The following is a 15,317-nucleotide window of genomic DNA, read 5'->3' as shown; positions in this document are numbered from 1 at the left end:
CTCAGGTACTTAGCTTGCTGAGACGCAGGGCCAAGTCCCTGGGGATGAGTGCTCCAGTCCAGCAGGGTCCTGAAGGGCTGCGGATGGAGACCGGTCTCCTGCCAAGCATGGAGACCGTGCTGGCTCCCACATCAAGCCAGAGCCCAGGAGGGATGGTGAAGGAGCACGGCATGTAAGGCTCCAGCCTAGGAATCAACCTTACAACACCGCCGACACAGTGGGGTGAGAAGGGACATGCCGGGAGTCCAGACATGGACCCGCTTTTCTTCAAACTCTTTCCAAAAATCAAAGAAATCAGATGAGAATGCATGTGTGGATGTATGCCTCCTGAACACAAAAGCGATAAACTGGCTAGATCTGGTTCTCCAGGGGGTGTATAAGCTCAGAGGGAGGAGCTACACTTTTAAGTGTAGTACTTTGTGTGTCCTCCGGAGGCAGAAGCTAAACACCCATGGTCTGGGTCTCCCATAGGAACGATAAAATATTATATATATATATATATATATATATATATATATATATATATATATATATATATATATATATATATATATATATATATATATATATAAAAATCTATCTATGCAGTTTTTGATGGTATTTTTTGAGCCATCAAGAAAGTCAATGAACTGAAGTCAATGGGTGAAAAACCGCTGCTAAACCTGACCAATAGTTGACACGCTGCAAATTTTCTCTCCATCAAAATCTGCACCAAAAATGCACGGAAAAAAGATGTACCGTGTGCATAGCAAATCTGAAATCCCATAGACTTTGCTGGATTCAGGAGAGGCATGCAGATTTTGATGCAGATTTAAAAAAAAAAAACAAAACAAATCACACAACTGCTTCAAAAACCAGCGTGTGTGCACAGGGTTTTAGTGTAACTGGATCGCTCTGTATGTACAATGCACACTTTTCTCAATGGTTATACATATATAAAAGGTAACTGGTGAGAATGGTAATACTCACTGCCAGGATGCCAATGGTGACTTTAAGAAAGGCCCAGATCAAACCAATAACCAGTATGATGGTGTGCAGGGTGGAGATTTCATACAGGCCAGAGAACAAGACCAGGACGGTAAGGCAAAGCTGAAAATAGAGAAAAAAAAAGAAATGTGACGCATGTGACAGTATACATCCAAGTATGAAACACAATGTACAGCACTCCACGAGTTTCCTGACCCAAACACTACAGTCATAGGCATATACGAGGTGGTCAGTACATGCGGGCAATTGAAAATTAAAAGCGGCCATATAAACCCACCGCGTCTAATAACTCAGGAGTTGATAAACCTCTCTTATGAAGCTCAGTATTTATCTCAGGCCCTTATGGGGGGGGGGGGGGGGCATATCACCCGTAGATGACAAGACGGACATGGCTGTCAACGGTCTTGGGATTTTCCGGGACCCCTTGGCCATAAGTTGGGAAAGATTATCTACAGTGCCTTGAGAAAGTATTCGGCCCCCTTGAATGTTTTTCAACCTTTTCCCACATTTCAGACTTCAAACATAAAGATAGAATTTTTAATGTTCTGGTGAAGAATCAACAAGTGAGACACAATTGTGAAGGTGAACGAAATTTATTGCTTATTTTAAGCTTTTGTAAAAAATAAAATGACTGAAAAGTGGGGAGTGCAATATTATTCATCCCCTTTACTTTCAGTGCAGTAAACTCACTCCAGAAGTTCATTGAGGATCTCTGAATGATCCAATCTTCTCCTAAATGACTGATGATGATAAATATAATCCACCTGTGTGTAATCAAGTCTCCGTATCATGGCACCTGCTCTGTGATAGTCTCAGTGTTCTGTTTAAAGCGCAGATAGCATTATGAAGACCAAGGAACACAACAGACAGGTCCGTGATACTGTTGTGGAGAAGCTTAAAGCTGGATTTGGTTACAAAAAGTATGTCCAAAACTTTAAACATCCCAAGGAGCACTGTGCAAGCGATCATATTGAAATGGAAGGAGTATCATACCACTGCAAATCTACCAAGACCCGGCCGTCCATCCAAACTATCATCTCAAACAAGGAGAAGACTGATCAGAGATGCAGCCAAGAGGCCCATGATCACTCAGGATGAACTGCAGAGATCTCCAGCTGAGGTGGGAGAGTCTGTCCATAGGACAACAATCAGTCATACACTGCACAAATCTGACCTTTATGGAAGAGTGGCAAGAAGAAAGCCATTTCTCAAAGATATCCACAAAAAAAAGTGTCATTTAAAGTTTCCCACAAGCCACCTGGAAGACAACAAACATGTGGAAGAAGGTGCTCTGGTCAAATGAAACCAAAATCGAACTATTTGGGCACAATCCAAATGATATGTTTGACGTAAAAGCAACACAGCTCATCACCCTGAACACACCATCCCCACTGTCAAACATGGTGGTGGCAGCATCATGGTTTGGGCCTGCTTTTCTTCAGCAGGGACAGGGAAGATGGTTAAAATTGATGGGTAGATGGATGAAGCCAAATACAGGACCATTCTTGAAGAAAACCTGTTGGAGTCTGCAAAAGACCTGAGACTGGGACGGAGATTTATCTTCCAACAAGACAATGATCCCAAACATAAAGCAAAATCTACAATGGAATGGTTCACAAATAAATGTATCCAGGTGTTAGAATGGCCAAGTCACAGTCCAGACCTCAACCCAATCGAGAATCTGTGGAAAGAGCTGAAAACTGCTGTTCACAAACGCCTCCATCCAACCTCACTCAGCTCCAGCTGTTTACAAAGGAAGAATGGGCGAGAATTTCAGTCTCTCCATGTGCAAAACTGATAAACACATTCCCCAAGCGACTGCAGCTGTAATCACAGCAAAAGGTGGCGCTACAAAGTATTAACTTACAGGGGATGAATAATATTGCACGTCCCAATTTTCAGTTATTTTTTATAAAAGTTTAAAATGAGCAATACATTTCGTTCAACTTCACAATTGTGTCCACTTGTTGTTGATTCTTCACCAGAACAATAACATTTTTATCTTTATGTTTGAAGCCTGAAATGTGGGAAAAGGTTGAAAAATTCAAGGGGTCCGAATACTTTCGCAAGGCACTGTAATAGCCTACTTTAGGGTGGGCCGTGGGTGCTCCCAGGAGGGTTTAGGGGGCAGAAATCAAATGTCTGGGGAAATGTTGTCAAGCATAGGCAGACACAGACTGGCACAGAATTATAGAACGATCCTTTAAAAAAGGACAGACTGTCACAAACCACCGGGGGGGTCACTCAGAAATCCCCCGCGCTGGCTACCAGTACGTCACAATCGGGGGGTAACAAGTGGGGGTCACCCCTCCTTTATACCTCCCGACCGACAGACAGAGCACGTGACGCGCTCTCTAGCGCCCCTCTTATAGTCAGGCCAATTATGGAATTGCCCGACAATAAGCAAGGAGGCCGCTATACTACTTATGCCGATTATTGAAGGGTCCCCGGTGAGAGTAAGGTATATATTCCCCCGACCTCCGCGGGCGGAATATATAAAATCTCCCCGAATCTCACTGGCCTCCCCACAATAATCCTTGGCACAACTCGCTGCCACCAACCGATTCACGGTAACTATTAGCCGAACACACAGACGTGGGATTCAAGATCGAGATAACAGAACAGCCCAAGATTAATTATATAATTTAATCAGCCTAAAGCACACTAGAACTACAATATATACAATAGGGAATCTACAGAATATACATATGTCAGAGTACAGTTACAATCAAAGCATGGGTTACAAACAGGCATACACAGTTCCAGCAGTTACCTTGTTGCGTCTGGCCACAGGGGGGCGCTGTAGACCAGGTTTCCAGGAACTCCCTCACAGGTCTTTCCCAACCAGGCCCCCGAGCAGAAGAACCCTGGAAAATGGCCGAAGTAGGGTTATCAACCTGGGCAGATCCAGGTCCCCTCCTACCTTAGTGACCTCACAGGGAGCACTGCTCCACCCCTGGCTTGAGTTATGGACAATATCCCAACATGGAATATGGGCCATAACTTTGCCTGGGAGCGTCGTAGGCGGACGCCAATGCTCTCATTGTGACAGTTATGAATTTAGCTACAGAACGAGGGGACTCATGACCTGTCTGCCAGTTCCCCATTGGCTGATATCACGCCTGGGGCATTTCCCAATGTCCTGCTCCCATAAAAAGGGGGTGCCGGCATCGTCCACATGCGGAGACACCATTTTTATGGTTGCCATATTTATCGGAAATATGGCTTGCGAGATATGAACCATTTTTTACTGGAGTCGTTCTGTCTGGCTATTTCCATAGCCTTGCTAACTAGCTAGCAGCTCCTACTACAGGGTGACGGCAGGGAGTCATCCTGTGTCCATTGTCCTAAAGCCACCTAATTTCCATATCACAGGACATGGCCATGGGATTTGTTGCTAAACCAGTTGTGTGCTTCACAGATGCTGGACATCTGAGGACAAGAAGGGGGGGGGGGGGGGCACTGCCAGGGAGTGATGAGCGATTATGACTGGAGTCATAATTCATCTTCATATCCCGGGATTTGCCTCACACCTCCCCCCTTTTGAGGGCGCTAGGGGGCAGCACACTCCGGTGTTCCCCCGTGCGCCCGTCCGCGACCTCTCCTTGTCGGGACAGCCCGTCTGCGTTACCGTGGTCACGGCCCCTTTTGTGGCGAATGGTGAAGTTGTATTGCTGGAGCGCAAGGCTCCATCGCAACAATCGCCCATTCGTCCCAGAGACGGTGTGCAACCAGCTGAGGGGATTGTGGTCCGTCTCCACGATGAAGTGGCGCCCGTATAGATAGGGTTGCAGACGCTGCAGGGCCCACACTATGGCCAGGCACTCCTTCTCCATCGTGGAATAGGCAACTTCCCTTGGTAACAGCTTCCTGCTCAGGTACAAGACTGGGTGCTCTTGGCTCGCAGAGTCCACCTGGCTGAGCACCGCACCGAGGCCGAAGTCACTGGCGTCGGTCTGTACTACAAACGGCCGCGTGAAGTCACCTGCCTGTAGCACGGGCGGGCTGGACAGGGCGTCCTTTAGGGCCCGGAAGGCTGTCTCGCAGTCCATTGTCCAATCGACTGCAGAGGGCAGCTTCTTCTTGGTGAGGTCCGTCAAGGGCTTTGCCAGGCTACTATAGCATGGAACAAACCTCCTATAGTACCCAGCGGTCCCCAAGAAGGACATCACCTGCTTCTTGGTCCTGGGGGTGGGCCAGGATGCGATGGCTTCCACTTTCTCAGGCTCGGGCTTCAGTGTTCTCCCACCTACCCGGTGACCGAGGTACTGGACCTCGCTCATGGCCAGCTGACACTTTCCCGGCTTGATGGTCAAACCTGCCCGGTGGATCCGCCTGAGCACCTGTGCTAGATGCTCTAGGTGGTCCTCCCAGGTGGGACTGAAGACGGCAATGTCATCCAGGTACGCGGCCGCGTACCCTTCAAGTCCCTTGAGCAGGGTGTTGACCATCCGCTGGAAAGTGGCAGGGGCATTCCTCATCCCGAATGGCATCACCGTGGACTCGTACAGTCCAAATGGGGTAATAAAGGCAGAGCGTTCCCTGGCCTTGCGAGTCAGGGGGATCTGCCAATATCCCCGGCTCAGATCCATGATGGTCAGGTACTGAGCCCCGGCCAACTGATCGAGCAGGTCATCGATGCGTGGCATTGGGTACGCATCGGCGACCGTGACCGCATTGAGCCCCCTGTAGTCCACGCAGAACCGAGTGGTTCGGTCCTTCTTAGGGACGAGGACTACAGGCGAGGCCCAAGCGCTGTTGGATGCCTGGATCACCCCCAGCTTCAGCATCTCGTCAATCTCCTGGCGCATGTGTTGCTGCACCTCCAGGGAGACCCGATATGCTGAACGCCGGATCGGGGGATGATCCCCAGTGTCCACGTGATGGACAGCCAAGTCAGTCCTTCCGGGCTGGTTGGTAAACAACCCCCGGAAGGGGAGGAGGGTGGCCCACAGCTGGGACCGTTGGTCTTCCAAGAGCTGGTGGCCAACCTCCACATCCTCAATGGATCCGCCTGCCCTAACCTGGGCTAGCATATCCAAGAGGGTTTCCGCTTCTCCCTCCTCGGGCAGGTTGCACACGGGGAGCGCACATGCCTCCCGCTCATGATGTGCCTTCATCATGTTCACATGGAAGGGCTTCCGCCTTCCACGGGCAGGGTCCAGGGTGACCAGGTACGTTACAGGGTTGAGCTGCTGGTACACGAGGTATGGGCCTTCCCAGGCTGCCTGAAGCTTGTCCTGTGGTACGGGGACCAGTACCCACACCTTTTGACCCACTTGGTAGGTCCTCTCACAAGCGTTCTGGTCGTACCAACGCTTCTGATCGGCCTGGGCTTGAGCCATATTGTCGTGTACCAGTTGCGTCAAGGCCTGCATTTTGTCCCGGAAGCGCATGACATACTCGATAACCGACACTCCAGGGGTGGCCAAATCCCCTTCCCAAGCCTCTTTCACCAGAGCCAGGGGGCCCCGCACACGTCGCCCGTACAGGAGCTCAAACGGTGAGAATCCTGTTGAGGCCTGTGGAACCTCCCGGTAAGCAAATAACAGGTGTGGGAGATACCGCTCCCAGTCACGCCCATGGGAGTCGACCAACATCTTAAGCATCTGCTTTAAGGTGCCATTGAACCGCTCGCACAGGCCATTAGTCTGTGGATGGTACGGGCTGGCCACCAGATGTCGCACCTGGACTTGCTTACAGAGGGCCTCCATCAGCTGGGACATGAATTGGGTCCCCCGGTCAGTGAGCATTTCCTGGGGAAAACCCACTCGGGAGAAAATCTCCAGCAATGCGGTGGCCACCTTGTCAGCCCGAATGGACGACAAGGCCACTGCTTCTGGGTACCGGGTGGCATAGTCCACTACCGTCAGTATGAAGCGTTTCCCGGAGCTGCTGGGGATGGCCAGCGGGCCGACCAGATCCACAGCCACCCTCCTGAAAGGCTCATCGATGATGGGCAGAGATACCAGTGGGGCTTTGGGGCGTGGCCCCGCCTTCCCCACTCTCTGACAGGTTTCACACGAACGGCAGTAGGCAGCCACATCGGCCCCCATCTTTGGCCAGTAGAAATGCTGGTTTAACCTGGCCTTGGTCTTAGCGATCCCTAGGTGTCCGGCCATCGGAATCTCATGTGCGATCCGCAACAACTCCGTCCGGAACGGATAGGGTACCACCAACTGTCGGTCCCTGGGCCACGCCTCCGGTGAACCCTGCTGGACCGTGGCCCGGTACAGCCGTCCTTGGTCCCAGACCACTCGCTCCGGGTCCGAGTCCGAGGGAGGCTGGGCCGCCTGCTCCTTAAGAGCTTTCAGGCTGTCGTCAGCTTCTAACGCTGCCTGAAACCCCTGACTAGATGTGGCCAGAATCGACGAGACTGTCACATCTTCAGTCAGTACCCCGGGACCTGTGTCCTGGCCTCCACCTGACTCGGCTGCCACTTGGTCAGAAGGGGAAGAGCTATCGGACCTCCGGGAGGCCCCTTGGCTTCCAGCACTCCCACTGCGGGTGACAGCGGCCACAGCCGCTGCGACCGTGGGTCGTGCCTGCTCCTCCTCCGTTCCTGACCAAGTCGCCGGTTCAGGCAGACCTGCCTGGCTTCCTGACACCCCGGTTGTGGGGGAACCATGCACCGAGATCTTACCTGGGAGCACTTCCGCTCCTGGACCGGCCCCAATCTCACCTGCCTGTTCCCCTCCTGCAGCAACAGAACCCCGCTGTGAAATCTCTGGGGACCCCACATTTGCTGTGGTAGCCCCCACCCCACACACTGGTCCTCCCCCTGCAGCACCCTGCTCTCTGCTTATCCCTGCAGAGGGCAGCAGATCCCAGCTCACAGGCTGATTACTTGTAGAGGCATTGTCACACCTTTCTCTGACCCCCTCCCCTGTCACAGCTGCAGCTGAGTGTGTGTCTATGGTGTCTATGCAAGCAGAAATATCAGAGTTCACTCCCTCCTCCCTTACATCATTCATAGATAACACATTAACATTGTCCGGAGGCATGTCAGTACGGGCTGAAGGTTCAGCCCTTGGTTGGGGCCCAAACTGGGAGGTTATCTGCCCCAAATCTGTCCCAAGTAGCACGTCTGCAGGGATCCGATCAGTTACCCCCACCTCCCTCACCCCCCGCCCTGCGCCCCAGTCCACATAAATGTCAGCAACAGGCAGCGCCGGGTCAGTGCCTCCAATCCCGGAGACAGCGAGGGTTTTTCCAGGGATCAAGTCTTGGGGGGACACCATCTCAGGCCGCACCAGAGTCACCTCCGAGGCGCTGTCTCGCAGTCCTATGGTCACAGACCGGCCGACGGTGACAGGTTGGAAGCTGTCCAGGGACCTACCACCACCCCCACCCACACAATACACCTTGGGCGGCCCTTGGGACGGGGACGGAGCCGGGGCCTTGGGACGCTGAGGGCACATGGCCTTGAAGTGTCCAGGTAGGTTGCACTGGTGGCACCGTCTTGGCTCTGCCACGGGCCTGGAGAGGGGAGTTGAGGGGGACACCCCCTGCAGTCTAGGGGCAGGTGGGGCAGTCGCAGAATTCATCTTACCCCCTCTCCAGGTGCTGCTGGTGGCCGCTCTCCTGGCCTCAGGGGCCCGGTTGTTGGTGTAGTCATCGGCAAGGGCAGCTGTAGCCGTGGACCCCTTTGGCTTCTGGTCTCGGATGAACTGGCGGAGATCCTCAGGGCAGTTCCACAAGAGTTGCTCCGTGATGAACAAGTCCAGGATCTCCGGTCCGGTGGAAAGCTGCAGGCCTTGGGTCCAGTGGTCGGCAGCTCGGGCAAGTGCCCGCCGGTGGTCAGCCCAGGAGTCCTTTGGTCCCTTCTGTAGGCTCCGGAACTTCTTGCGGTAGGACTCTGGAGTGAGGTTGTACTGTTGGATCAGGGCCCGCTTGATGGTGTCGTAGCCCTGATCTGCCTCAGCAGGCAAGTCCCCAAGGACATCCAGGGCCTTACCCCTTAAACGGGGGGTCAGGTATTTGGCCCACTGGTCCTTGTCCAGATGGTGCTGCAAGCAAGTCCGTTCGAAAGCAGTCAAGAAAGAGTCCAAGTCTCCATCCTTCTCCAGCACTGGGAAGTCCTCAACACGGACCTTTGGAAGTTTGGTGTCTCGAAGGTCACATGTGGCTGATGAGGGCCGGAGCTGAGCTAGCTGCAGCTGGTAGTCACGGTCTGCCTGTCGCTCTCGCTCTTCACGCGCTGCCTGCCGCTCTCGCTCCGCAGCCTCACGCTCTGCGTGCCGCTCTGCCCTGCGCTCTGCCAGGAGTTCCTTGTAGCCCTTCTGGTCTCCAGCCTGGAGAAGGGCCATAGCCATTTGAAGAAGGCTATCCGAGCCTCCCAGGCTCGGTGGAATGGCACGTGGTGATCTGCGGCACGCTGCAGAGCTAGGCGATTCACTGTCCCTTTCAGAGCGGAGGGCTGGCATCTGGCTCGTTGAGGAACCTTGGGTGAGCTCCTCCTCATCTTGTCCAGCAGTGCCAGGTTGCGCAATGTCCTCGGCAGAACGGTTTTCTGGCGTCGAGCTCCTGGAGGACTCGTGGGCAACCTCCTCATTGCTGTCCACAGCACCGTCCTCCCTCTCTTCGGCTCCTGCCTTAGCATTGGCCAGTTGCATAGCTCTGCTCCTGGTGCCATCAGCCATTCTTGCAGACTTTTGGTCACTGACACAGAACTGACACCTGATGCCTCCACACACCTTACAGTATCTGCACTCTGACACTCTAGTGTTGAGCTAGTCTGAAGACCCCAGCAGCCACAGCTGCTGCAGGCAGTCTTTAGTGTCTGGGAGTATGGGTCTCACACTCACACACACTATTATCTCGATCCCACCGCTATGCCACCAATATGTCACAAACCACCGGGGGGGTCACTCAGAAATCCCCCGCGCTGGCTACCAGTACGTCACAATCGGGGGGTAACAAGTGGGGGTCACCCCTCCTTTATACCTCCCGACCGACAGACAGAGCACGTGACGCGCTCTCTAGCGCCCCTCTTATAGTCAGGCCAATTATGGAATTGCCCGACAATAAGCAAGGAGGCCGCTATACTACTTATGCCGATTATTGAAGGGTCCCCGGTGAGAGTAAGGTATATATTCCCCCGACCTCCGCGGGCGGAATATATAAAATCTCCCCGAATCTCACTGGCCTCCCCACAATAATCCTTGGCACAACTCGCTGCCACCAACCGATTCACGGTAACTATTAGCCGAACACACAGACGTGGGATTCAAGATCGAGATAACAGAACAGCCCAAGATTAATTATATAATTTAATCAGCCTAAAGCACACTAGAAACTACAATATATACAATAGGGAATCTACAGAATATACATATGTCAGAGTACAGTTACAATCAAAGCATGGGTTACAAACAGGCATACACAGTTCCAGCAGTTACCTTGTTGCGTCTGGCCACAGGGGGGCGCTGTAGACCAGGTTTCCAGGAACTCCCTCACAGGTCTTTCCCAACCAGGCCCCCGAGCAGAAGAACCCTGGAAAATGGCCGAAGTAGGGTTATCAACCTGGGCAGATCCAGGTCCCCTCCTACCTTAGTGACCTCACAGGGAGCACTGCTCCACCCCTGGCTTGAGTTATGGACAATATCCCAACATGGAATATGGGCCATAACTTTGCCTGGGAGCGTCGTAGGCGGACGCCAATGCTCTCATTGTGACAGTTATGAATTTAGCTACAGAACGAGGGGACTCATGACCTGTCTGCCAGTTCCCCATTGGCTGATATCACGCCTGGGGCATTTCCCAATGTCCTGCTCCCATAAAAAGGGGGTGCCGGCATCGTCCACATGCGGAGACACCATTTTTATGGTTGCCATATTTATCGGAAATATGGCTTGCGAGATATGAACCATTTTTTACTGGAGTCGTTCTGTCTGGCTATTTCCATAGCCTTGCTAACTAGCTAGCAGCTCCTACTACAGGGTGACGGCAGGGAGTCATCCTGTGTCCATTGTCCTAAAGCCACCTAATTTCCATATCACAGGACATGGCCATGGGATTTGTTGCTAAACCAGTTGTGTGCTTCACAGATGCTGGACATCTGAGGACAAGAAGGGGGGGGGGCACTGCCAGGGAGTGATGAGCGATTATGACTGGAGTCATAATTCATCTTCATATCCCGGGATTTGCCTCACACAGACAATACCAAAAGTAACCAAAACTGTATTTTGTTGGCCAACAAATAACAGAATACAAAATAAAAGCAGTGATTGGTTGCTGTGGGCAACAAAAACAGTTGGTCGTTTAAGAATTTTCATAAATTCTTTTTGTTAGGGCAGATTTAAAAATCTGTCAGTGAGCAAAACGGTTTTTGTTGCCCGTAGCAACAACTCAGAGCTGAGTTTTCTACATTCAGGAGCAGAATATGAAAGCTGAGTTGTGATTGGTTGGATGACAAACCGTAGTACTTTCAGAAAAGTTTCATACATCTTCCCAAATATTTTAGACGTGCGAACCAGAGGAGGTGATCATTTTCTGGACTGACCCTGTGTTCCGTTTTGTTGATGGTGTTAAAATTTGGAAGGAAGCCATGCTTTATTTTTACAATTGCAACTTTAAGGCTATGTGCGCACTTACCGGATTTTGCCGCGGATTTTTTGCGGTTTTGCTGCATGTTTCGCTGCAGAAAATGTTCATAACATCTCTGCAGTGAATCACCAGCAAAACCTATGGGCAAAAAAAATCCTGTGCGCACTAGGCGGAATTTGACAGCTGCATGTTTTGCTGCGGGATTCCCGCAGCAAAAACAATTGCATGTCAATTCTTTTCCGCACATCGCTGCGGGATTTCACTCCATTGACTCCAATGTTAATCGTGAAATCCCGCAGGGAATAACGCAGGCAGCAAATTCTGTGCGGTTCACTGCGTTTTCCTGCATTATTCCCTGCGATATTTCGCGGTTTACCTCCGGTAATGTACATCGCCTGTCTGCGGTTTTGCAGGGAAGTGATGTCATTACAGGAAGAGGAAGCAGAGCAAACACACACACACACACATCACAGACACAGACATAGATCACATCACAGACATAGAACACAGACACACACACATAGAACACACATAGAAAGAAAACGGAAATATAGAAAACAAAGAACGTGGGCTCCGCTGTATATTTACCTTCCAGCCGAGGTAAGCACACAGCGGCGGCCCGGTATTCTCAGGCTGGGGAGGGAGAGGGGCAGGGTTAATGTCCCCCGCCTCACTCCCCCTCCCGCAGCCGAGAATATCAGCCGCAGCTGCCCTGGGACTGTCGCATGCATTATGCGGCAGCACCGCCGTGTCCCCGGCTCTTCTTGCCGCCGTGTAGCAGTGGCAGGCAAGGTAATACAAGGGGTTAATGGTGGTGGATCACCGCCATTAACTCCAGGCTTGATCATGGCAGCGTCTATGTGACAGCTGACATGATCAACCCGAAAGTAAAGTGAATAAAACACAGACACCGAAAAATCCTTTATTTTAAATAAAACAAACAAGCCTCGTTCACCATTTTATTAACCCCTCCCGCACCAAAGCTCCGGTGTAATCCACAGGTCCTGCGCTGCTTACATCCAGCTGCGACTGTCACAGACACAGCGCTGAATGAAAGCAGCAGACAGCAGAGGTAATTACCGGTCATTTCCCACGGCCGGTAATGTGAACTCACTGCCGACCGTGGGAAATGTAGCGATCTGTCCTCTATCTATCTATCTATCTATCCCTCTATCTATCCCTCCCTCCCTCTATCCCTCCCTCCCTCTATCCCTCCATCTGTCCCTCCCTCCATCTGTCCCTCCATCTATCCCTCCCTCCATCTATCCCTCCCTCCATCTATCCCTCCCTCCATCTATCCCTCCCTCCATCTATCCCTCCCTCTATCTATCCCTCCCTCTATCTATCCATCCCTCTATCTATCCCTCTGTCTGTCTATCTATCCCTCTATCTCTTCTTCTGTCTGTCTATCTACTATCTCAGAATTAAATGACTTTTTTTTTTTTTTTTTCCAATGTGCTTTATTGCATTGAATGCAATAAAGCACATCCCAACCCGCACGCGGCAATACCGCGAACAATACCGCGGTGAAACCGCGGCAAACCGCATGCGGTTTTCGGGTGCGGTTTGCGCGGTTTTTTACCGCGGGTGGGGTAATCTTTGAGAGCATGCGGAATTTTCTCAAGAAAATTCCATTTCCCAGTGCGCACAGAGCCTAAAGTGAATTTGTGACCGACTTTTTTTCTCCCACGATGCATACATTATTAACTAAATCTCTTCGGTCTGATACTAGTGTGTTTACTTTGAAAGTGTACATCAGAATGTCTGTATGATTCTCACATCAGGATAAAGTACAGAGAAAATAAGCTCAAGAGAAAGTATATTCAGCCTCCATCCAACCAGCCTTACCAACAGCTGCAGCTTGTACTGAGCAGGGCGAGATCTCAACAGCAGCAGCAGGGAGGAGGGACACTGAGGAGCTGTCAATCAGGCTACATAGGTGGATACTGCTGATGTATGTAAAGTGGTGTAGAATGAACAACAGTATATAAGTGAATATAATGGAGTTATAACTAAACAGCCATTCTGACAGATCTTTTGCACCTGATGAAGCTGGTGTACTACTTAAGATTGTATGCGGTTTGTATTGTGAAATCCGTTGGCAGATCACCTTACGATAATCACAAGCTGGTGGTAACCAAGTACCGTATATACTGGAGTATAAGCCGAGCCGAGTATAAGCCGAGGCCCCTAATTCTACCACAAAAAAAAAACGGGCAACCGTATTGACTTGAGCATAAGCCTAGGGTGGGAAGTGCAGCAGCTACTAGAAGTTTTAAAAATAAAAATAGATCCCAATAAAATGTAATGTGCCCCCTCCCCTTATTGCAATGTGCCCATCCTTGTGCCCCTTCCTTAGGCCCTCTAGTAATGTCCTCCTACTGGTCTCCTTGTCCTCTATTATGCAATAAAAAAAAATTTTCTCACCTCTCCTCTGTTCCCGCGGTGACCTTAGCTGCTTCATGTAGACCACAAGGCACGTAGACCCCTCAGTGATAGCGTCCGATGCACGGGGCTGCTGTCTGCAGTCATGCCTTTACTGCAGTTGAATGCTTTACGGCAGCGGTGGTGCAGTAGAGCATTCAACTGCAGTAAAGCCCTGACAGCAGCGGCGGCCCTGTGTATTGGACGCGATCACGGAGGGGTCTATGTGCCTGCTTTCTGCAAGAGGCACCCCTTGATGATCACAGCCGGTGCACGGAACTGCCGCTGCTGTCAGCGCTTTACAGCAGTTGAATGCTTTACTGCACCGCTGCCGCCGTAAAGCATTCGACTGCAGTAAATCTATGATAGCAGCCTGAAGCGGCGGTACCGTGCATCGGGCGTGATCATGAAGGGGTGCCTCTTGCAGACCGCAAGCACATAGACCCCCCCCCCTCAGTGATTGTGTACAATACACAGGGCCGCCGCTGCTGTCAGTGCTATACTGCAGGTGAATGCTTTACTGCACCGCCGCTCCGTAAAACATTCAACTTCAGTAAAGCCACGATGGCAGCCAGCAGCGGCGATTCTGTGCATCGGATGTGATCATCAAGGGGTGCCTATTGCAGACCGCAGGCACATAGACCCTCCGTGATTGTGTCCAATACACAGGGCCGCCGCTGCTGTCAGCGCTGTACTGCAGTTGAATGTTTTACTGCACCGCCGCTCCGTAAAGCATTCAAATGCAGTAAAGACATGAATGCAGACAGCAGTCCTGTGCATCGGACACTATCACAGACGGGTCTACAAGAAGCAGCTGAGGTCACCGCGGGAATGAAGGACAGGTGAGAATTTTTTGTGGGACCCCGACTCGAGTATGAGGGGAATTCGAGGGGAATTTTCAGCATAACAGACATGGGCTGAAAAACTCGGCTTATACTCGAGTATATACGATAATACGTCAGCAAAATGTCGGTCTCCAAAATGTCTTATTTTATAGCTCTGGACAGAAAACTGTGCCCCGATTCCTGACATACATTATCATCCAATTACGACTTCTATAAATACATTTAAAAACCACAAAAAGATTGATGTAATTTAAAAGGGGGACACATGTACAAAATAAAGGAATGGCTAATTTATTACAGAAAAAGCTGCAATGCAAAAGTGGGATATACTGACAGATGTATCGTATGGACAGTACTTACTAGAAAGTGTGAAAAACAGCAGAAACGCAGATCTCCAAGCTGCAAAACTTCACAAATAAGGATGAATAATTGATAAGACGGCAAAGCACATTATCCAATGAGACACTGCAGGAAGCTGTGCTCCACTTTCAGCTATTTGTTTCCATTTTATCT

General features: G+C 50.9%; 1 protein-coding gene across 1 annotated transcript in view; it reads right to left on the bottom strand.

Moving 5' to 3' along the window:
- Nucleotides 1–15,317, bottom strand: part of LOC142256917 (uncharacterized) — an 88,161-nt gene that overhangs the window by 15,493 nt on the left and 57,351 nt on the right. Inside the window, exon 6 of the mRNA XM_075328904.1 lies at nt 970–1,089. Coding sequence (XP_075185019.1) covers nt 970–1,089 — 120 coding nt within the window. The remainder of the gene's footprint in view (nt 1–969; nt 1,090–15,317) is intronic.

The sequence above is a fragment of the Anomaloglossus baeobatrachus genome, chromosome 11 (genome assembly GCF_048569485.1).
Source record: "Anomaloglossus baeobatrachus isolate aAnoBae1 chromosome 11, aAnoBae1.hap1, whole genome shotgun sequence".
Classification (NCBI taxonomy): domain Eukaryota; kingdom Metazoa; phylum Chordata; class Amphibia; order Anura; family Aromobatidae; genus Anomaloglossus; species Anomaloglossus baeobatrachus.
This window is presented reverse-complemented; position numbering and strand designations above follow the sequence as displayed.